Source organism: Asterias amurensis, chromosome 17 (genome assembly GCF_032118995.1).
Source record: "Asterias amurensis chromosome 17, ASM3211899v1".
In the NCBI taxonomy this organism is placed as follows: domain Eukaryota; kingdom Metazoa; phylum Echinodermata; class Asteroidea; order Forcipulatida; family Asteriidae; genus Asterias; species Asterias amurensis.
The window spans coordinates 2,464,836-2,488,510 of record NC_092664.1 but is presented as its reverse complement, the minus strand read 5'-3'; the positions used below and the strand labels follow the sequence as shown (position 1 = coordinate 2,488,510).

At 39.3% G+C, this 23,675-nt stretch overlaps 2 protein-coding genes across 2 annotated transcripts in view; both read right to left on the bottom strand.

The window, feature by feature from the left end:
- The window catches only part of LOC139949685 (uncharacterized), a 53,779-nt gene that overhangs the window by 22,666 nt on the left and 7,438 nt on the right, over window positions 1-23,675 (bottom strand). The window lies entirely within an intron of this gene.
- Window positions 1,152-22,438, bottom strand: LOC139949686 (uncharacterized). The gene is made up of 8 exons (XM_071948163.1): window positions 22,262-22,438; window positions 19,338-19,487; window positions 11,108-11,293; window positions 9,596-9,655; window positions 8,467-8,622; window positions 6,946-7,074; window positions 5,794-5,866; window positions 1,152-4,945 (listed from the first exon to the last, which is right to left on the bottom strand). Exons 2-8 carry the CDS (start codon window positions 19,443-19,445, stop codon window positions 4,599-4,601), a joined length of 1,059 nt encoding a protein of 352 aa, XP_071804264.1. The 5' UTR covers window positions 19,446-19,487; window positions 22,262-22,438; the 3' UTR covers window positions 1,152-4,598.

Sequence of the window (23,675 nt, the reverse complement as noted above, 5' to 3'; positions counted from 1 at the left end):
GTTAGAACGACGACTCGAATCATAGTCAGGCTCGAGTGACGAGGTATCGTTTCAATTTTATCACATAATTGGAAGACAATCAAACCAAAGTAAACTTACCAAATTGCAACTTCAAATGTGTCAGGATCTCTTGTGTCTTTAGTCACCGGCTTCCAGAATGACATTCGGTTGTGTTTTCGTGTTAAAAAACCGACTAGCGGAGCTATAGTGACGAACAATGATTTGCGGAGAGATGTGTGTTCAGCAAGCGTGGCCATCCTGCTCTGGCAGGGACAACATTTTTGACAGCCAGCCAACGCCCTCTATTGCTGCAGGAAAGTTATTTAGTACTGCGGCTAACGATAATACAGTCACTTTCTCCTGCGTTGCTGAATATTTGACTCCACACCAGTCTTAGAGTCAATTATATGTCACGATTATCCACCAATAAAAATCAAGTGACAGAATTGTGCTCCCATAAAGCATAGCTTACACATCTTAAAAAATAGGAATCAACGTTATATGCTGCGCCGCCCACCAAATACTATGTACTTCGCTAATAATTATTCCAACATCAACTGAATGGTATGCCTTTACGTGTGCGGTAACCTACTATTATTGTTTTTAACACCCAGATCGACTTTTCATTTCCTTTGAAAACATCATTCGGTTTTAATGAAGCCCTGACTTTAATTATTTTACTGCATGAAAACTGTTATACGCCACACACGTAAACATTCTGATAACCGATTCCCTTCAAATGTAGTTTAAAGGAAAATTACAGATTTTTGTTTTCTTCTTTTGCGAACGAAACATTTACCGACTGTCGGCATTTAATGTAACCCACCATGTTCGAGTTCGATCGACCATCTGAGAATTTTTGTGTGTGTGAAAACCGAGCGATTAACTCCAAACGGGAAAATTGTTCTAACTATTTCAGTCAGAAGTATCTTCAAATGTTGTTTTCTACAATCATCATTTGTTAAGTTTTATGTAAATCTGTAATCTCCACCATTTCTTTTCTTACCAATTCTGTAATGTTCCTTTAAGAGAAAGGGGAATCAAGAGCATTTGTTTTTCTTCTGAGAAATGCTTCTCAGTCTTCCTTCGTGGACATAATATCCGCTGCAAAGTGTTGCCAATCTGAAAAACGCTACAACCCTTTCACATAATTTTGTTTTCACGAATAGTTTTATTGTAGAATCAAAATCTATATAAGATTAAAACAATCGGACTGATTCAAAAACAGAAGCTATGCTTTGCCCTTTCTAACCTTTTCCATTAATGTTTCAAACTGAAGTTTATACATGTTATAACTTCCTCCACAAAAATAAAGATTTTTTTTTCTTTTCTTTTTCTTTAAATTGTTATCTAATTAAATTTTGTACTCTGTATAATTATACATAAGCAAGTATGTAAAATTACAATTTCATAGCTACATAGGCCTACAATATTGTTAAAAGAATAAATCTGCAGTAATTCTTAGTTGTTTTAGTAGAGCGATGCTGTTGTGCACAATGTACTAAACATTAGCACATAAAAGTACGAATCAAGGTTTAAAAAAAAACATGCTTCTTTTTTACCACCTACAAAAAATGGCAATACTTTCAATTTCAGATATAACTTTTTGTTCTTGACAATTTCAAAAGCATTTCAGAGAGAAAACAAATTTTAAAATGGCTGCCAGATTCGGAGCTAAGAATCAATCTCAAGAAGGCACTGTGAAGATAACGTGAAATTGTTTTAAATTAACCCCATATTTGTATAAAAAATTATATACACACTAACAAGTTCACAATAAGACACTCATAGACATATCGACAAAACAAGATAAAGTCATGACAAAATTTCAGAATAGCAAAGGTCATTGGTTTGTATCCCGCTCAAGTATTATGCCTGTGATTTCTTTTACCGAGCTCGGGTAAGTACCTAGAATACAATGCATACACACACCGCTGTATATGGGTAAAAACCCAAATTAATAGTTGATATCCCCGATGCACCTATTATTATGGTCACTAGATTTGGTAGCCAAATTGAATTCCCACAATGCAAGTGGAATTGTCAGGTGATATTTTAAACTCACCTTTTTCTAGTATACTGAAGCTCATTCGTTCTACAGGACATAAAATAACAGTTTACAGTAACGCTAAAACTTGGGCACATGGTCAAAATGGTTTTGACGGAAAAAGCAAAGCTCTTATCCAGATTTGTTTAAAATCATATTTACTTTGTAAGCCATTGGACATTTTCGGTTAACAGTATTGTCCAAGGCCTACACTTCATGTATCACAACTTATATATAAAATAACAAACCTGTGAAAATTTAGGCTCAATTGATCAACGGAGTCAGGAGAAAAACCACGAAAACCCACCCTTGATTCCGCACATTTCGCCGTGTCATGACATGTGTTTAAAATAAATCCGTAATTCTCGATATCGAGAATTGATATTGTTTTAATGTTTTCTCAAAAAGTAAAGCATTTCATGGAATATTATTTCAAGAGAAGTCTTTCACCATTACGATTACGGATTAATTTTAAACACATGTCACGACGCGGTGAAACGTGTGGAAACAAGGGTGGGTTCTCCCGTTATTTTCTCCCGACTCCGATGACCAATTGAGCCTTAATTTTCACAGGTTTGTTATTTTGTGTATAAGTTGTGATACACGAAGTGTGAGCCTGAAGACAATACTGTTTACGGAAAGTGTCCAATGGCTTTAAAGTCTCTCTTTAGATTGTTAAATCTTAAAGGGACACATTGCCACCAAATTGGGTACTTTGGCCTCTTAAAAAAGTATTGTTATAAAATGAATTTGGTCAGAAAGATAACTTAATAATGGAATATAATAATCCACACAAATATACTAACTGTGTGGTTTTCTTTTTACTTGATGAACTAACACAGTTCGCCACTTTGTGTGGAGTCAGACATTTGGCTTTACAAAAAGCTGGCCAGTGTTACATGTAGTTCATGAAGTAAAAGAAAAACCACATACTTTCGCGGTATATTTGTGTTGATCATTATATTCCTCTTTCAAGACATCTTTCAAACCAATTCATTTCATAAGACCAAAAATTTGTATACAAAAAAGCGTTAAATCCACAGTGATGTGTCTCTTTAACTTCTAGTCAACCTAGTACTGAACATTATGTGCCTGAATAAAACCTAATGCAAGCTTTTGATATAAGATGTACATGTGATTCAATTATAGTACATTTCTTTGGATTAAAAAGGCTCTCTAAAACACTAACACTGCTACAAAAATAAAAGTTTCGAAATATACATATCACTATTTTCTTGATTAAACTGTAGTTTCTCATTTCACACTTTGGAAAAACTTAAAGTCACCTGGAAGTGGTATTTTTTCAAAATAAAGCTTTTGTCACTAATATTTGTGTTTTGATGAGTGGAATGTGAATAAACAGTTAACTAAGGTTTTAAAAAATCAGTTCCTATGTTATTTACAAATTTAAGAGTAGACCCCGACCCGAGAGGGCACTGTTCGTGACATCAATCGAGGCAGACTTTGCCTGTAATGCGTAGAGTAAACACAATTGCAAAGTACATGTACGGACCAAGTCTAGAGTTTGTACGTTTCAAAAAAAAAAATTTGGGTCTTTTTCCGGCAATGCCGACCATGTGTATTGCTGCTGAATGCAGAAAAACACTTTTTGAAATGTACCAACTCACGACTTGGACGTACATGTACTTTGCACGTGTGTTTACTATACGCATTGCAGGCAAAGTCTGCCTTGATTGACGTCACAAAAGGGGTAGGCGGAGTCAGCTCCCCAAACAACTTAATACATTTTTTAAACATATAAATCGTGACAAACAATTACTAAAAAAATTGTTTTATTGTTTGTAAGCATATACTCTTATGTTTGAAAGAAAAAAAATTATATTTCCAGGTGACTTTAAGTTAGTAATTAATAATGTTAAAAAGTTTACTTCTAAACACCAAATAAAAAACAAGTGAGAAAGATATTAGATTTCAGAAGAATTATGAACCACTTTAAAGGCAATAGACACTTTTGGTAATTTTGGTAACATATAATGCAAGAATAACCTGTGAAAATTTGGACTCAATTGGTCATGAAAGTTGTAAGAGCATGAATAATGAAAGAAAAAACACCCTTGTTGCACACACATTTGTTCAGGCCTGAAGTATTTTATTATTTGAGTGAAAAAAAAAACTAAGTTACTTCAGAGGGAACTGTTTCACACAATGTTTAGCACTACCAACAGCTTTCCATTGCTTGTTACCAAGTCCGTTTTTATGCTAACAATAGACCTTATGCATTGACGTCATCCAGCGGCCATCTTAGTGGAAAAACGGTGACGAAACAATCGAAATGCACGGTGCGTTTTGTACGCGCGGTGCACAGGATTGGCCAATGAACAACCTCCTTTTGACCTCTAGGTGAGGGCGCCCTACTGAAATGACGTCATGTGCATAAGGTCTATTATTAAGTAATACCCTGTAGTGTCCAGTGCATTTAAATAAAAAAATATGTTACAATACAAAATGCTTAAGAGAAAATTGAGTACTAAAGCAAGGTGCTTATTAGTAACTTGTGCAATCATACCCCCTTAGCTGCTAAGCGGACAGATTAGTTGGTAAGCTGCTGCTTCAGATCCTCCTTATTAGTAAGCGGTGCCTCTGGATGAACTTGCTCCTCCGCTTGGGATGGATACTGCCCTTGGGGTGGAGGTTGCATCTGTCCTTGAGGAGCATGTTGAATCTGGGGTTGAGGTTGTCCCTGGGGTGGAGGTTGCATCTGCCCCTGGGCTGGAGGTTGCATCTGCCCCTGGGGCAGAGGTTGCATCTGCCCCTGGGGTTGGGCTTGGTACATTTGAGCAGGCTGCACGGCGTACTGTGTCTGTGGTTGCTGCACGAAGTATTGCGCTTGAGGCTGCATGGCGTACTGGGATTGTGGTTGCATGACAAACTGGTTAGCTGCAATCAAAACAAAATATCAATGAGAATTTACAATTATTAATGAATGAATGAATGAATGAATGAATTAATTAATAACTGTTTTTATAACGCACCTTCTGCCATAACGCACCTTCTGCCAAAGGATACAAAGCACTACGTATTTACTGCAAGGTGATTGGGACGAAGTTTGAATTATGAGACCTAATCCTTAGCACCATGTAATGGTTTACAAGGTGCTTTTGCGCAATATGCTGCCAAAATCAAACCAGGAACACCAGGGCGAACCCCTTCTCTTTTCGAAAAGTGCACTTGGTTCTTTTGGTGAGTTACACAACACACGGTACCAACGGCTTAACGTCCCATTCATAGGACAAAGCAATGGTTTTAACACTTAAAAAGTGTCTTGATTAAGGACACAAGTGTCACGCCCGGGGGATTCGAAGCCACACTCTGCTGATCAGAAACACCAGAGCTTGAATTCGGTGCACTTAACCGCTCGGCCACGACACTTCCACAAGTAACACATTGGAGATAAAGATAATTAATTTAATAATCATAATACTAATAATAAAGGAAACTTATAATGCGCAATGTCTGTCACAGGTGACACTCCTGGCACAGGAACCCTTTCAAAACAGCTAGGAACTAATTAAACAAAAAAACACAAGGAGAAGCAGCTGAATAAAAGAGTAGTGACTTGTTCTTTAACATCCATTAAAAACCTTGCAGGATCGTTGTCGTGCGTTAAAGGCCCTCGCCTTCAGCTCGGGCCTTTATCACACAGCAACGACCCTGCCGGTTTTAAACGGATGTTAAAGACCTCGTCGCTACCCTTTATTTCCCTTTTTCTAGAATGTCATACTTACTGCCAGGGGGGTAGTACACACCCTGTGGGGGCACTCCAACAACCATCTGTTGACGATTGCCTTGGTAAGCAAACTGTTGTGAAAGCAAAAAAAAAAACATACTTTATCTATCAATGACAAGCTGACTGGTGTTGCTGGCCAGGCATGGTGTCACAAGTTTTTGCCCATGACATGAATCCCTAGTCACTGTGAATGAAGATGTATCTAATATAATTAGTCGTTAAGTGTTTGAGAACATAACGAAAATCACAGAGCAATGTTTCCAAAAGAGTCCCATAAACATGTTGTACATGCTCAAAATAATTTTTCGCTCCTGAGATGAACATTATTTTGGTGACATTGTTTTACTAAATTCCTAAAAACTACAGCACTTCATCAAGTATTATTTTAGGGAAGCTTTCTACCATGATTATCTGCAAACAGGTTCCATCGTCTGATAAGTTTCTTAGTACTTTTCATGAGGAAAAAATAGGTAACAAATATTGCTATTTTTGTGATTTTTTTTTATTAATTTCTCAAAAACTACAACACCTCAGCAAGTAATATTTTTACCTGTTTAAGGGAAGCTTTCTACCATCATTATCTTCAAACTGTGTCAGTTTATTGTAAGTCAGTGGACACTGTGTTTTGTGTCCAACAAAAAATACCCAAACCCTTTAAGGTATAACGCTGTACAATGTAGGAGTAAAATCAAAATGACATTCTGTACCTCTGATGCAATGACTATAAGCAACTCAACAGCATGGCGGGGGTTTAAAAACAGTGGACACTATTGGTAATTGTCAAAGACCAGTCTTCCCACTTGGTGTATCTCAACAAATGCAGAAAATAACAAACCTGTGAAAACTTGAACTCAATTGGTCGTCCAAGTTGCGAGAGAGCAAAGAAAGAAAAAACACCCTTGTCACACGAGGTTATGTGCTTTCCGATGCATGATTTCGAGACCTCAAGTTCTAAATCTGAGAACTCGATATCAAATTCGTGGAAAATTACTTCCTTCTCGAAAGTTACTTTACTTCAGAGGAGCCATTTCTCACAATGTTTTATACTATCAACCTCTCCCCATTACTCGTTACCAAGTACGGTTTTATGATAATAATTATTTTGAGTAATTACCAATTGTGCCTTTAAATGGAAAAAAAAAGCAAATACCACAGTTCGAGGAGTGCTGTTTCTGCTGACGGAGAGGCTAACACAGGTTAAGCTGGATCCAATTACAGCAATCACAAACTCTGTAAGGCCAATCAGCACGAGGCAGACATCAATACCGATACGAAGACCCTTTAATGAGTTTAGAAGTCAACATCATTAGTAAGAATGATAATTATTTAGAATATTTCTGTGACGTCACTCTATACACATCGCCAACTTAACACATAACCAACTTAATGTTCCGATCTATGCACAACAAAAACTGTACACGCGGTGAGATGCGGAAATCAGAGAAACAGAGCGTCCACTAACGTTCGTTCATTAAAAGCGTGTACAGTTTTTGCCGAGCATAGATCGGAACGTTGGTTGTGTGTAACCGCTCAACACCAATGGTCTTGGAACCAAGACTACTGCTGCCGGTTGCAGGGATACACAAATCACCACACGCAGCGCTGAGTCCATATAGATCGGAACGTTGGTTGTGTGTGACCGCTCAACACCAATGGTCTGGGAACCAAGACTACTGCTGCCAGTTGCAGGGGTACATAATGCACCAAACGCAGCGCTGAGTCCATCGACCCTTGTGACCTGCACACACAGCTGAAGCTCCGCCCCACTCAGATTCAAATTCTCAACCTGGGACACTTTTTACTCTTTCGCTCGGGATCTGGTATGTTTTTTTTCCTTTTTTTTCAAGTTATTTTCTCAATGGTGTTTTGCGTGATATGGAAGGACTCATTAGACATTGAGGATCAAGTTTGTGTTCCCTAGAATTTGCGTCATGATCTTCAAAAGTGGTAAAAATTGAGCAAATTTGCCGACTAGCTGTCGAAATTGTACATGTTTAACCATTTCGCCCTGCACAGGTTCAGATGCTTCATAACCCTCCGGCTCCGCTGACGGCAGGAGGGTTACGTTATCGCAACTATGCTTTTAGATGGTTGATTTCAAGACATTCAAAATCTGAGGTATCGAAATCAAATTCATGGAAAAATTCTCGAAAACTATGTCACTTTAGAGGGAGCCGTTTCTCAACATGGTTGTTATACTACCAACCTCTCCCCATTACGCATCACAAAGTAATGTTTTATGCTATTCATTATTTTGAGTAATTACCAATAGTGTCCAATGCGTTCAAGCATGTGCAATAAACAATGTGGTAAGCTTGGGTGATATCGCGATTAATTAAATTTGACATCATCAGTCTTCAAACTCCAAGTGAAAGTTGTAGAAGAGACAGTCATAGCATAAGAGAGGTGTTCTAATGACCTATTCTTCTGGTTTTAAATCTATGGGGTGCAACATGTCTCAGCTGGCAAATACATCGCGATATTTAATCGATATAGCGATATATCGCGATTATCGCGATATATCGCGATATATCGATATTTTGATTAAAACCAATTCCATCCGATATCGAAATCGTTTCCAAATTAATATCACGATATTCGATAATATCGTGATATCGCCCAAGCTTACAATGTAACAGCACTATGGACTTGAGCCCTAGGTTATACTTACCGAAGAGGTAGAACATCGAGCGTTAGCATATGGGCGATATCCAAAGCGACTGTCAGGGCAGAGCCAGAGCTCCGGTTCAATAGACCCAGCAGCTACCCCTAAAACTGCTACAGCTACCACACTACTTATGATAGACATCACCATGTATCCAACAATCTGTGGATAAAATACTTCAGTTCAGTTCTATAAATAAGGGAATAAAAGGGTAGCAACAAGTTCTTAAAGGGTCTATGTAACTTTTGTAGGTCAAAAAACTCAATGTCCACAGATTTACACTTAACTTACACAGTTTGAAGATTATGATAGTGGAAAGCTTCCCTTCAAATTTTACTTACTGAGGTGCTGTAGTTTTGGGGAAATGAGTAAAACAATGTCATGAAAACTATTTTAATCATTTACAAACAGATTTATCTTCAAACCCTGTAAGTTAATGTAAATCTATGGACATTTTGAAAAGGTACTCAAATCCTTAAAACTGTTGTTTAGGTCACTCAACATTAAAATGTTTGGACTTGGATAAGCTTGGGCGATATCAAGATATTATCGAATATCGCGATATTAATTTGGAAACGCTTGTGATATCGGATCGATTTGGTTTCAATTGAAATATCGTATATCGCGATATATTGCGATATATCGCGATATCGATAAAATATCGCAATATCACGATGTATTTCCTAGCTGATGATGTCAAATCTAATTAATCGCGATTATATCGAATATCGCGATATATTGACGGCGATATATCGTGAATAGAATAAATCGATATCGCCCAAGCTTAGACTTGGATAAGATTTGTCTGACTGGCCCATTGATAAGCAATTGTTATTTGAGCCTACAGTCCTCAACCTGTAAATTTTGTAAGAGAATTTTTGGAGGTCAGGGTGTGAAATGTATATATTGACCCATTTCACAATGCGCAGCGCACTTGCGCGCATGCCTCCTGTAGGCCATTTTGGGTGTCAAAACTTGCGAGTCTGCGAGTCTACTTATTCTGCCTTTTTGGGGAGTCCACTCCTTCTGCACTATTTCACAGATATAATGGCTGACAGGAGACGCACATGTACAAGTGTATCTGTGCTCAATCTGCGCTGCGCATTGCACTTAAAGTTCTGTGGCTGCAACTTACCAAACCGGTTCTCTGTTTAAGTCCAGCTGCAATGCCCAGGATACCAGTTAGGACGAAGAACTGTTCAAAGAAATTATAAAAAAAGAAAACCCAAACATTAACATATATTTGAGGCACTTCCATCTGTTAAAGGGTGTGGGTACTTCTAAAGAATGTCCATAGATTTACATTAAACTTACAGGGTTTGAAGATAATGATAGTAGAAAGCTTCCCTTCAAATCTTACTTATTCAGGTGCTGTAGTTTTCGAGAAATGAGTAAAACAATGTCATGAAAATACGTTTGTAAATGCTTAAAATAATTTTGGTCTCATGAGATTAAAATTATTTTCATGACATTGTTTTACTCATTTCCCAAAAATTACAGCACCTCAGCATGTAATATTTCCAGGGAAGCTTTCTACTATCATTATCTTCAAACTGTGTAAGTTTAATGTAAATCGGTGGACCTTGTGTTTTTTGTCCTACAAAAAGTTTAGTACATTGTCACAACGAGTATAAGACTAGAATTATCTTGAGTTAACTTAGGACTAGCCATACGTTTTTTTTAAATACTGTCCACTGTCTTTAAGGACAGTGGACACTATTGGTAATTGTCAAAGACCAGTCTTCTCACTTGGTGTATCTCACTATATACATAAAATAACCAACCTGTGAAAATTTGAGCTCAATCGGTCGTCGAAGTTGCGAGATAATAATGAAAGAAAAAACGCCCTTGTCTCCTGAAGTTGTGTGCTTTCAATGCTTGATTTCGAGACCTCAAATTCTAAACTTGAGGTCTCAAAATAAAATTCGTGGAAAATTACTTCTTTCTCGAAAACTACGCCACTTCAGAGGGAGCCGTTTCTCACAATGTTTTATACCATCAACCTCTCCCCATTACTCGTTACCAAGAAAGGTTTTTTGCTAATAATTATTTTGAGTAATTACCAATAGTGTCCACTGCCTTTAATAATAATAACTGGATTTATATACATGTGTAGCACCAAATTAACACAGGATAAAAGGGGCTTAAGAAGACAAGAAGACCATAGTGATGGTGACAACCAGCTACAGATTTGAGAACAGGGTGTCCTGAGACCATTTTTGTAAGACATAGAAGTCTGAGGGTTTTTGATGGGGACAGGAAGACCGTTCCATAGGCGAGAGGCAGCAGTGGAAAACGCTCTCTCACCAGCAAGTTTGCGTGAGTCGTCACCACACAAGGGAGATGGCATCATAGCTTTGAAGGGAGTATGGGCAGTCAGTGAAGACAGATTACTTGGAGAACAGGCGAGTCTTGAGAAGTTCTTTTGAAGGAGAGATTAGTCTGAGCTTTTTCAATTGGGACAGGAAGACTGTTCCATAGGCGAGAGGCAGCAGTGGAACAAGCTCTCTCACCAGCTAGTTTGCATGACTTGTTCACCACATACATCACACACATACACTGTAACATGTCATAGCTTCGAAAGGAGTATGGGCAGTCATGGATCTCAAAAATTGAAGAGAGAGTTGGTCAAACAACAAATACTTACACAGACGCCAGACCAAATGGGGGTTCCAACCAGAAACAGGTATGTCCTGACGATGATGGAGATTATGCCAAACAGCACAGCTAAGCAACCCAGGATGACCTGTATGTAGCCAGTGACTCTCAAACCCTTCCAGCACCACTTCTTACTGCTACTCTGGGTATTTGGTGTACATTGGCGCATAGCGACCTGAAAATCAAATACATCATGGGACATTTACTAATAATCTTGTCGGATTGTGTGAAAGCATTAACATTTTTAAATACAATAGACACTATTGGTAATTGTCAAAGACCAGTCTTCTCACTTGCTGCATCTCAACATACATGTATGCATTAAAAAAAAAAACTATGAAAATTTGAGCTCGCTTGGTCGTCGGAGTTGCAAGATAACTATGCAAGAAAAAAACACCCTTGTCGCACGAACTTGTGTGCTTTCGTTTCAGATGCTTGATTTTGGGACCTCAAATTCTAAACTTGAGGTCTCAAAATCAAATTCATGAAAAGTTACTTCTTTCTCAAAAACTATGTCACATCAGAGGTAGCCGTTTCGCCCAATGTTTTATACTATCAACCTCTCCCCATTACGTGTTACCAAGTGAGGTTTTATGCTGATAATTATTTTATAGTGTCCACTGCCTGTATTATAATAATTAAAACTCGAAGTGTAGTGGCCGAGCGTTTAAGAGCATCAAATTCAAACTCTGGTGTTTCTGATCAGCTCCCTCTGGGCGCGATTTCACAAAGAGCTAAGATTGATCGTACATGCAAATCCATCGTACGTGTAGTTGCCTAGCAGAGAGTGATGTCACAATACAAAGCACTGTGGTAATTAAGCTTGGGCGGTTCCTTCGGTTACCCGGTTCCAAATTGAAAACCGGACCGGCGGTTCCACTCTTCTGTGGAACCGGGTACCAGCTTTTGTCGGTTCGGATTTTAAAAGACCGGGTCCCAATTATAAAAGACTCTGTGGAGCCGATCCTGCGACGAACCGGCTCTAGAAATTGAGGCTTGATGTTGAAAGCGGTGACCGCAGATACAGTGTGCAAAGGCTTCAAGCCGACATGAGTATCAACTACAGTATCACATGTGGCTGCATACACAGTGCACAGCCCCCTCTAATGCATAGGCATCTACAACCGCCACCAAATCTCATGCATATACATGTACATGTACAGAGTCCAAAGTCCAAATAGACAGCACGTTGTGATTGGCTGCCAATATATCCATATTCATAAAAGCTTGCCCCATGCACAAAACACACAGTACTGTATGCATGTACAGGCATGTACACTTGTATGTACAGAGACGACACACTGCATACACTACGGATATACTGCATTATAACACCCCTTGCAAAGATTCTGCCTGCTCATTGGTTTAGAGCGCGTCACATGACATGTCTTAGTTTTGCTACACGACGGCCGTCGGTTTGCCATGCGCTAGTCCGAAGACTAGCACATGGCGCCGTGCGCTAGTCCGACAGACTAGCACACGGCGTGCAGTACCCAGACGTCCGTTGCGTGTACGAGGATGATAAATTAATAGTCTGTAACCATTTCGGATTGCACGACACGACATTCAACACATTCAGCAAAAGTGTTTGCAATCTGTATTCGCGTCGTCCGTGGATTGTAGCATTCAGGTCTGTAACTTAATAATAATAGTACAGTATTTAGAAATGTTTAGGGTGTTATAAAACAAATATTGACTGCTTTTACTCGTGCAATGGTTAAAAACTATGACTCCCTCGGTGATCCCCGGAACGTGCTATTTTCCCTCGGCTTCGCCTCGGGAAAATAGAACGCTCCGGGGATCACCTCGGGAGTCATAGTTTTAACAATAGCACTCGAAGCAGTCAATATTTGTATACTACGAACGTACTGCACTACGGACGTACTGCACTACGGACGTACTGCACTACGGACGTACTGCACTACGGCCGCATACTGCACTACAGACGTACTGCACTACGGACGTACTGCTACACAACGGACATACTACTGCCGGCCAAATCAAAGACTTGTTTAAATGCAGGGAGAATAGGTGCTCGGTGGCGCGATGTCTGATTGACTTGGGGTGGGTATTCTGGTATTTTCGTTAAAAATAGATCGGCTCCAATTGTGTGTGTGTGAGCTCGGGACCGATGTCTGATTAACTTGGTTATTTTCAGTTAAAATAGATCGGCTCTATTGTGTGTGTGTGAGCTCGGGACGGGCGGCTTATGTTTTATATTGAATTGGAACCGGGTATGTCTCAGAACCGAGCTTTTTTTCGGAACCGGAACCGAGCCCCAAATTTCTGGAACCGCCCAAGCTTAGTGGTAATAATGATAACTCATCCTCAGATAAATCTTAGTGCTTTGTGAAATCGACTCCAGTACCGTTAACACTAAAGTGCTCAAATAACTGAGAGCCGACGTAAATCTCTTTTTAGATTCCCTTTAGATTTTGTGATGAGCACTTTAACTGTCTATGAGCAAGAGCAATTAAAGGAATTGGGTACTTTTTCAAAATGTCCATAGATTTACGTTAAACTTACAGGGTTTGAAGATAATTATAGTGGAAAGCTTCCCTTCAAATCTTACTTACTGAGCTGCTGTAGTTTTTGAGAAATGAGTAAAAAAACAATTCATGAAAATACGTTTGTAAATGGTTAAAATAATTTTCGTCACAGGAGACGAAAAGTATTTTACATGTACTTGTATTACATTGTTTTACTCATTTCCCCAAAACTACAGCACCTCAGCACTTAGTATTTTCAGGGCAGGTTTCTACTATCATTATCTTCAAACTGTGTACGTTAAGTGTAAATCTGTGGACATTCTGTTTTTTGTCCTACAAAAGTTACATTGACCCTTTCAACACTGTATGACATTAATGGTAAAGAAAACACTGTGTGTTTTTGTACACGGTGTCCAATGCAAACATACCAAAAAAATTGCCGCAGTTCTGCTTTTACAGTTTTATGTAGTCTTGGTTCCAAGACCATTGGTGTTGCGCGGTCACACACAACCAACGTTCCGATTATGCACGGCAAAAACTGTCCACGCTTGTTATGAACGAACGCTAGCGGGCGCTCTGTTTCTCTGATTTACGGATCTCACCATGTCCTGCGCTCACCATGGTCTTGGATATTTGCAAATTGAAGGCGTGGCCAGACTATGTAAATTACTTTTAATGTATGCAATATTCATATCACGTGACGAATTGAAGATGACTATTCAAACTAGATCGAGTCAAAGGTCAATATGATCGGCGGTCTATTTTTAACAATCTTTGCTCAAAGATTGATTCCGTGGTCATTATAGGCCTATTAAAAGGAAAACAGTGAAATTTTAAGTATAGGTACCTATTCAGATTATGGATACGTGACGATTTGAAATCGTAAATAATGGTCAAAAATCGAACGTAAAATTAGCATTCAGAGAGTCCGTGTATCGGACGCTGTATGGCCCCACGGCGTGGAGCAATCGGAACGTGAAATAAGCCTTGTGGAATATCACGTACCGCCCATGCCGTGTCTCGTTGGGGTTGGAGGTGGTAAATCCCAGGCGCTATGAACTCCCAGCTTGCGGGTGTCGAATCCGTTGTTTCTTACGATCGCAACGTTCCAATGTGCTCCATTTTAATTCATGGCCCCTAATTTCTTTTTGTTATGAGTTTTCAGGTAATTTTGATGATGTCAAAACGTAGGAATATCGCATTGTGTTATATTGACAGTGTTATTGTGTGAGTAGCTTAAAAAAATTATGAGAATTTTTTATAAAAGGTTTAAATAAAAATAATGCTTAAACAAAATTCCCTCAAAGCATAATTTTGTCAAACAAAGTATTATTTTTTAATTCTGTGAATGAAGAGTTATTTTTGAGGTAATGATTAAACTGGGTAACTAGTGGAATTTAATGACCCGACTATTCGCCTCAAATAACTGGGAGTTGAATAGCAGTAGTCGCCGCTGGACAAGCAATCAAAATTCGAAATTTCTCATGAGTTATTCCAAAAGATATTACGACTACATTCCAAAAATTGTTATGTGGTTACGTTCCACGCTACGCAGCTACTCGGCTACATTTACGTTCCAAGATACGCTTAGGTCTACGTTCCTTCAAGTTACACTATAATATCAAAAGGTATGTTTTCAAGCCCGAGTCAAGCTACGCCTACGTTCAAAGATACGCAGCTGCGTTTATGTTCCAAGATGCTACGCTTCAGTCCAAGATATGCTTACGTTCCAAAAGATGTCAACGTTCCAAGCTACACAGCTACTCAGCTGCGCTTACAGATCTGCTTACGTTCCTTCAAGTTACGCTATAATATCAAAAGGTATCCCATGTCAAGTTACGCTTACGTTCCAAGATACGCAGCTACGAATTACGTTCCAAGATATGCTTACGCTCCACCAAAAGACACTGTTACGTTCCAAGCCACGCAGCTACTCAGCTACGCTTATACACTCCAAGATACTATTAGGTTACGCTACAATATCAAAAAGTACGCTTTCAATCCCGAGTCAAGCTACGCTTACGTTCCAAGGTATGCAGCTACGGTTACGTTTCAAAATACGTTCTCACAAAGACGATTTTGAATCCCTCAAGATTTCCTTCCCCCAAGATTAAAAAACTTTCACTGTGAATAACACTACAGGGCCCACCAGTTAATATCTGTTTGGCAGAAAATACTGTACAAAATTTCTTTACTATCCAAAAATTTACTTGGGCACTACAAAATTTCGAATTTAATTAAAAATTGGCTGGCAACCAGTTTCTGCTAAGCAATACTATTTTGTGCTAACTATAAGCAAATTGTTTAGCCACTACAGGCTTCATCAGTGTGGGCCCTGGCACGTCGGGAGCATAACGCCACGATCGCATTTCAAGCTGCATATCATGGCAATGCAGTAGTCTGGATCTGGACATTATACATAGAAATGTTTGTGCTGGTACCACAAACCTTTCTTTATCGTATTTCCACCATGTGTCAAAGTTTCAAACCCTACTGATCTGGACATTATTATACTCCGATAAAAACATATATACCCACACACAGAGTAAAGCAAAAGTCATGCTACGGAATTACTGCATGCATTGTACACTACATGCACAACACTGATGAATTATTCATGAGCCAACCGCAACGCAGCCTCTGATTGGCTCCACCGGAAAGTCGAGGGAGATTTGCCGAAAAACAATAAAAAAGTTAAGACCCGTCGTTGCAAATATTCAAGACCATGGTGAGATCTAAATCAGAGAAACAGAGCGCCCGCTAGCGTTCGTTCATAACAAGCGTGGACAGTTTTTGCCGTGCATAATCGGAACGTTGGTTGTGTGTGACCGCGCAACACCAATGGTCTTGGAACCAAGACTAAGTTTTATGAAAAAACAGGACCTTGAGCTGTGTGAGCTGACTGTGACTTGTTTGTCAGAGGTAGGTCAAACAGAAATACAATGTAAATATAAACTGCGGTGTGCAATGCAATTCTGTTGTTCTCAAACTGTTCAGTCATGCTTGGAAATCATTGCAACATCTAGTTAAATGTACATATATATGTACAAAGTCCATGAAAAACTGACAGTTCTTTATTTACAATGTACGTTATACATGTAGGCCTATTTTTTGCAGTGTGCAGGGCTTAAATTTGGTGGGAGAAGATGCACCTTATTTTCTATACACGATGTGTTTCTGATATCAGTGGGGTTCGTTGTGATGAACACTGTGAAACCTTCCACTTTACTATCTCTCTAGGCCTACTTCTTTTGTCCATGATAGTGTATTTAACTTAAATGCAGTGGACACTATTGGTAACATGTCAAAGACTAGTCTTCACAGTTGGTGTATCTCAACATGCATAAAATAACTAACCTGTGAAAATTTTAGCTCAATCAGTCATCGTATAGCATGTATAGTTGCGAGATAATATTGAAATAAAAAACACCCTTGTCACACGAAGTTGTGTGCGTTTAGATGGTTGATTTCGAGACCTCAAGTTCTAAATCTGAGGTCTCAAAATCAAATTCATGGAAAATTACTTCTTTCTCGAAAACTATGGCACTTCCGAGGGAGCCGTTTCTCACAATCTTTTACACCATCAACCTCTCCCATTACTCGTCACCAAGAAAGGTTTTATGCTAATAATTATTTTGAGTAATTACCAATAGTGTCCACTGCCTTTATACGGCACTGAACACTATTGGTAATTACTCAAAATATTTGTCAGCATAGCAATGAAGTGCTAATGATAGTGTAAAAACATTGTGGGAAATAGCTCCCTCTGAAGTATCATACTGTACATGTAGTTTATGAGAAAGAGGTTGTTCTCACTAAAATAATGAAAGACTTCAGGGCTAGAGTCTTTTTTTGGCATCTGAAAGCACATAAATTTGTGCAACAAGAATGTTTTTAACAATCTCTTGCAACTTCGATGACCAATTGAGTCAAAATTTTCACAGATTTAATATGCATTTGTTGGGATACACCAACAGATGCCACTACGGGTCTTTGACAAACCATGGTCAAACCAAAGGTATCAAGTGTACATCAATAACTAGTATTTTATTTTGTTTATGTAACCTCAGATCTTTCAGTAAAAGTTGATTTTCTTTCTCGTATCATTACAAGCATTTTAAATCTATTGTTTTATTAAAAAATATGTATACATTAACTACCTTGATTATTTCACATCTTTAAAATAACTAATAAATTTCTGTCAATTCCAAGCTTTAGGCCTATGTTATTATTATTTCTTTGAAATCTTTTTAAGTTAAATTTTATTTGTTTTGTCTTTTGGCCAGTCCCAGCGACCTTGTTACATTTATTACGACTCATCTTTTTCTCGAGTTGACTGTACAATGTATTATTGGCACTGATTACTTTAAAGTGTTTCCTGTTTTGGTTTTGAGTAGCACTGGCAGTCTTTCACTTTCGTAGTAGACTACAAGGACTTACTGGATATGAAGGCCAGGGTTGTAGTTGTAGCTAGACCAATTTTAGTGGTCTACATGTAGCTACAAAACTACAATGTTTTTCTAGGTCCACTAAGGGCGAGCGGATCAAACAATAGAGTCGTTTTTAAGTACGTGTATGTGCCATTATTGCTAAAGTGCAAGCTTCAAGCATGATGCCAGATTTCCAAACTGTTCATGATCTGGGGCAATGAAATAAATTGATTTCCATTTCGACTGTGTTCTTTCTCTGTGGCATCTGATTCTCCTTCATTAGCTGTGATCAATGCACACTGGACAACATTTTGAGGGGAAATCTGTGCTGGGCGATACAATATAAAATACATTTTTACAAGGACAAAAATAAAAGGTTTAGGGTCGCAGAATTTGCAGCGTAAATTTAGGGTAGGCCAGGGGCCAATTTCATAGAGCTGCTTAAGCAAAAAATTTGCTTTAAAAGCACAAAAATCGCTCGCTTATTTTACACATGTTACTGGCAAAATTTCATGCCATATACATTGCTTGTGACTGGTATTTAGATTTTGTTTACTTAGCATAACAATTGAGTGGAGTCTTGGCCGGTAACCTGATTTTACTAAGCAATGATTTTTTTTGCTTTTAAAAGCAAAACTTTGTGCTTAAGCAGCTCTATGAAATTGGGCCCAGGTAACCAGAAACAGAACATTAGTTTTGTTTGGCCTAATGTTTAAATCCCAATATGTATTACCGCCTACTGTTTGTCGCAGGCGCAATACTAAAATTCAAGTTGAAGGTATTGAAGGATTGTGTCACTGATGTCTGATTATGTATCATAAGTAAATGATGTACTGTACATGATGTCATGAATAGTTTTGAGCAACAAAATTGGTTCACCAAGCAGGTAGTCGCGACTATTTTTTGTAGTAGTTGTGGCGGCACAATTTAAAGTCGAGTAATTGTAATCCAAAGTTGCATCACTAGTGGCACGGGCTAAGCCAACTCACCATGAAATGCCTCAAATCCTATTATGTAAACTACTTGTAATCATTTACATCTACATGTGTAGGATTTGAACTGCCTCTAGCCACCGGGCTATCTCGGTAGTCTAATTGGTAAGACACCGCTCTAGAATTGCAAAGGTTGATGGGTTTGTTTCAAGTAATATGCCTGTGATTTTTTTTCCAGAGCACGGGACGGTACTGAGTATACAGTACTAACAATACATGTACATCAGTGTATAAATATGGGTAAAACAAAAAATTTAATAATATATTCTTTATCCTGATGCAAATCAATAACAATGAAATTTTCTTACCATTGGCTGCTGTTGTACCATCACTGTTTGTTGTGGTGGGGCAGCGACCTGCTGCTGCTGCTGCTGCTGGTGGTGGTAGGCTGGGGGTTGCTGCTGATTAGGTTGCATGGTCGCGGATCACAAAAGATATTTCACAGGCTTTTTCTTTCACTATTAAACAAAACACAAATTGAATTCATAAATAAAATGATACAAAATTAAACAGACATCATTTCCCAGGCAATAGACCTTAGGCATTGATGTCATCCAGCCGCCATCTTTGAGGTCAAACGGTGACGAAACAATCGAAACGCACATAGATTGGCCAATGAACCAGCTCCTTTTGACCTCAAAGCGGGGGCGCCGTACTGAAATGACGTCATGTGCAGTAAGGTCTATACGTGTACATCTATGTACATGTACAGACCTCAAAATAACCCACGGCAATTGCCATGGTGCCCTGTGCTTTTGCTGTGGTGCCCTTTGCAAAGTTCCAATACAAATTTACATTATCCTCATAGAAGTGCCCCTTACCAGAGGGCAATTGCTGTGACCCTTCAAGAGCTAAGTTCAAGGCCTGCATGTATGCTGCGTTTTTGAAAGGGCAAGGGCACCATGGCATTTTTTTCCTTGGTTAAGGGCACCCTATGAGGAAATTGTAAACTTCTGTACTGTAGCGTTTCAAGGGCACCAAGGCTATAACCAGGGAGCATGGAGGCAGGAAATATGACGCCTCACTCCCATTATCATTATTGCTGTATCAGTTTTAAAATGCCAATTTTCTTGTTTACGTTTACAGTGGTAACTCGGCAGGATCCTTAAGTGAGGACGTTAACCCAACGGTGCTTGATTGTTGGTGGAGTGCAGATCGGACACTAAGTGCATTCATAAGCAAAACTTGAAGAACTGAAAGTGCTGAGGACAAGACAACTGGAACTTTAATTTGTGACGGGGAACTAGACAAAGTGTGAGTAAAATCTGGATGACTGCTTATATAGGCCGAGCTTCTTAATTTGGTTTGTCAAAGACGTGGGCCAAATTTCATAGAGCTGCTAAGCACAAAAATTTGCTAAGCATGAAATTTCTTCCCCGATAAAAAGGTAATTTATAAGAGAGAAAGAGAGAAGTGGCAGTAGAGCAGTATCAATTTAAAATGAAGACTACAAAAAAAAAAGATTTTCCTTTGACCAGTTCCCAATCATTGACCAGTTTAGCAGGATCACTTCAACCATAAAGCAAGGAACAGCTTCACAATGCAAAAGACCCATGGCATAAGCCACTTGCATGGCACCTTTGCCTTGTTTTTAATCTTTTACAAAATATCTTTTTTATTAACAGCGGAACGTGAATCAGCAAAAAAAGGCAGTGCTGTAGTATGTAGTGTAGTACTTTTAATTTATTAGTAGCAACACAAAAATTGCATGCAGCCGTTCCAGCAAATCTAGCGCTTGTCCTCAATCGCAATTGTAAGTTTACATCTTGGTGGTGGAGGCAATGGCAATACTAGCCCTGGTAGGACGTCAGTCAGTGACACTGCACTGACGTCCTGGGTCACAAGTTTGACTACAATTTTCTTTATTTTTTACCTGATTTGAGAAGCTGAAATTCCGTTCATATATTCATAGTGTCCCTCACTATATTCTCAACGAGTTCACAGCTAACAAATATATCCATGGAAGAAATTATACACGAAAATATGTTGAAGTTCTGCACTGGCGATATTGATCATCGTGTACCACTAGATAGTGTGAGCCCAAGTGCGCATGGCTTTGAGTACAGTGCATTATCTTGCCGCTATTCGCCGTCAAAACAGGGTAGGTGCCGTTAACTCGCCTTCAACTCCTCCAATATACATTTTTAAATCCAGGAGGCATAAAATATTCCAGCTCAAATAGAATTTTCATAAATTTCTGGTTGAATTTCGGTTACAAATATCAAGTTTTTTTTCTTGTAAAAAAACCCAAAAAATTCTAAGCGTGCAGCAAAATCTTCTGCCGCCGCCGTCTTGCTTTTTCACAGTGCTTCTTGTATATGTGCGGACAACAGAGGGCGCTTTTCTGCGCGCGTATATTTTTTTTCTTGGGACGGTTAGCATGCGCTAATTTATGGTAAAAAGTGGCCTCATTTGTCCTAGGAAAAAAACGCTTCCGGCTCATGAAGTCTTAGCACAAGACGTCAATGCTCGGTATTGCATAGTTCTGTGCTTTGTGTAAATTGCTCACCGACTATTATCTGCTTAGTGTTTGGTTAACGCAGGTTGACAGCGATTTGGCTGCAAATAGAAGGCCGCCAGTGATCAGTGCAAGAAAGTGTTTACACGGAAGTTAGTGCACGACGTGGGATCGGAACACGCTAATTTCAATTTTCTTTTCACAACATATTAACACCAAAGGAGAAAATTCAACAATTTTAAATAATGCGATCTTTGAGTTCCAACTACAAGGAACATGTGAGTAAAAGTTCAGACTCCCGAGTTAGGTAGAAATATTTTTAACAGAGTTTTGAAAAATTTTGCGCAATGGTACGGGACCTTTATACCCTGGACTTTGTCGCGTTGCCTGCAACGGAGGAGTCCAACCTGGGCTATGGCAATACAAATGCTGAAAGTGAAAATATGAACACACACAAAAATGAGCTTAACTGGAGAAACTGTAAGTTTCTATTCTTACTAATAATTATTTTATATTAACCTCCCGAGTTGATCACAATTTTGTGCAGGACCTAAAAACGGCGGAAGTCCAGCGTGTCTACGCTGCCAGTCTGGCCCTCTGACAGTTTGTCTGTGCTGTGCATAGAGGTCTGTGCTACAGTGTTGTGCGACATGAAGAAAGATACACAGTGTGGTATAGATTGTGGGTCTGGGGTGGTGAATTCCGCGGAGTGGTTTTTGTGGTAAAACAAAACCAATGATTTCAGACTAACATTAACAACGAAAACATAATTACCTCCACTCTTAGACAGCACTAAAGCAGTCAGGATGCTTTGATTCAAGTAGTAGCTTCACAGTCTTTATGAAAATGGTGTAATTTCAGGCTGAAAACCGTCACCAACTTCTGCACGCACAGACTGCTGACTTCACTGCACTGTGCACTGACGATGTTGCGTGAATGATTGACAACAAAAGGGAAAGTAAGTAGCGCCCTCTGTTGGTGTCGCGAGTGAAGTCACATTTTCCACCCGACAATCGCGGCGCCTTTTTCAACAACGGTGTCAGTAGCGCTTGAAAGTGAAAGCTAATAATAATTGCATCAATAACCCTTGATCGTGTTGTTATTTGATGAGGACAAATTTAGAACAATAGAAACTGTGTTAATTGGGACTGATAGTGACCATTCAAGGCTCTAATAATAATATTCCGTGTCCATAATACTAATATTGCCGTCTTCAGTCAGATCACTTCTCTGAGGGTCAAATTTCATAGAGCTGCTGACACAAAAAGTAACTAAGAACAAAAATGCTTACCTGAATAAGGTTACCAGCCAAAACACTAATGTCAGATGTTTATTTTGTGACGTATCCTGCTGTGTTTTGCTAAGCACAAAACACTAGTCTCCAGTCTCCTGACGATGACTAGAGCAAGCTAGTCGAAACGTAGAGACCAATTCCGAACTGACTCCGCGGCAGTACAGTTATTACGATAAGCTAAAGTAGTAGTCCAGTCAAATTTCTATACCATCCGCCCTGGTAATAGTTATAAAGCAGGACAGTTCTTTTCAGAACTGAAGTCTCCCGAACCTCCGATTATCTACTCCACGGCAGTAGAATAAAGCAAGACAGTTCCCTAAGAACAACTCTACCTGGCAAGTAAATACACACATGGTGTTACCGCAAACCAAATATATATTGATACCCCACCATGCAATGCCTCAAATCCTATACACAAAACACTAAGCAAAACTGTTTGTATACAGTTCTACGTGTTCAGCGAAATGAAACGTAGGTTAAAAAGGCTCCCGGATTATGCCTATGCCTTTTCAATCAACTTTCGTACACCTTTTTGATATGTGTTCTAAAAAAAGAAACGAGTGTTGTATTTTGGAGATTCCACTTTAAAAAAACTCAGTGCCATATTATATTGAATAGGGTGCGTTAGTTCCTTTAGCTTCTCTGTTGACCCCGCGGTGCTCACTCGGGTGAGCCCCAGGCCTGACAAGAGCTAACGGAACGATCACTCACCCTCTCGTGGTGACGTCATGCACCTGAAGCCAGCCCCCCCCCCCCAAGTGACCCACTCCACAAGCAGGGCACTTGGGGCAGACCCGGGTTAGCCCCTGGAATGACGTCAAAGTTATCCGAACCTACCGGGGGCACCGTGACCGGGGTCGACCCACAGGGAAGCTAATCGAACGCACCCTATCA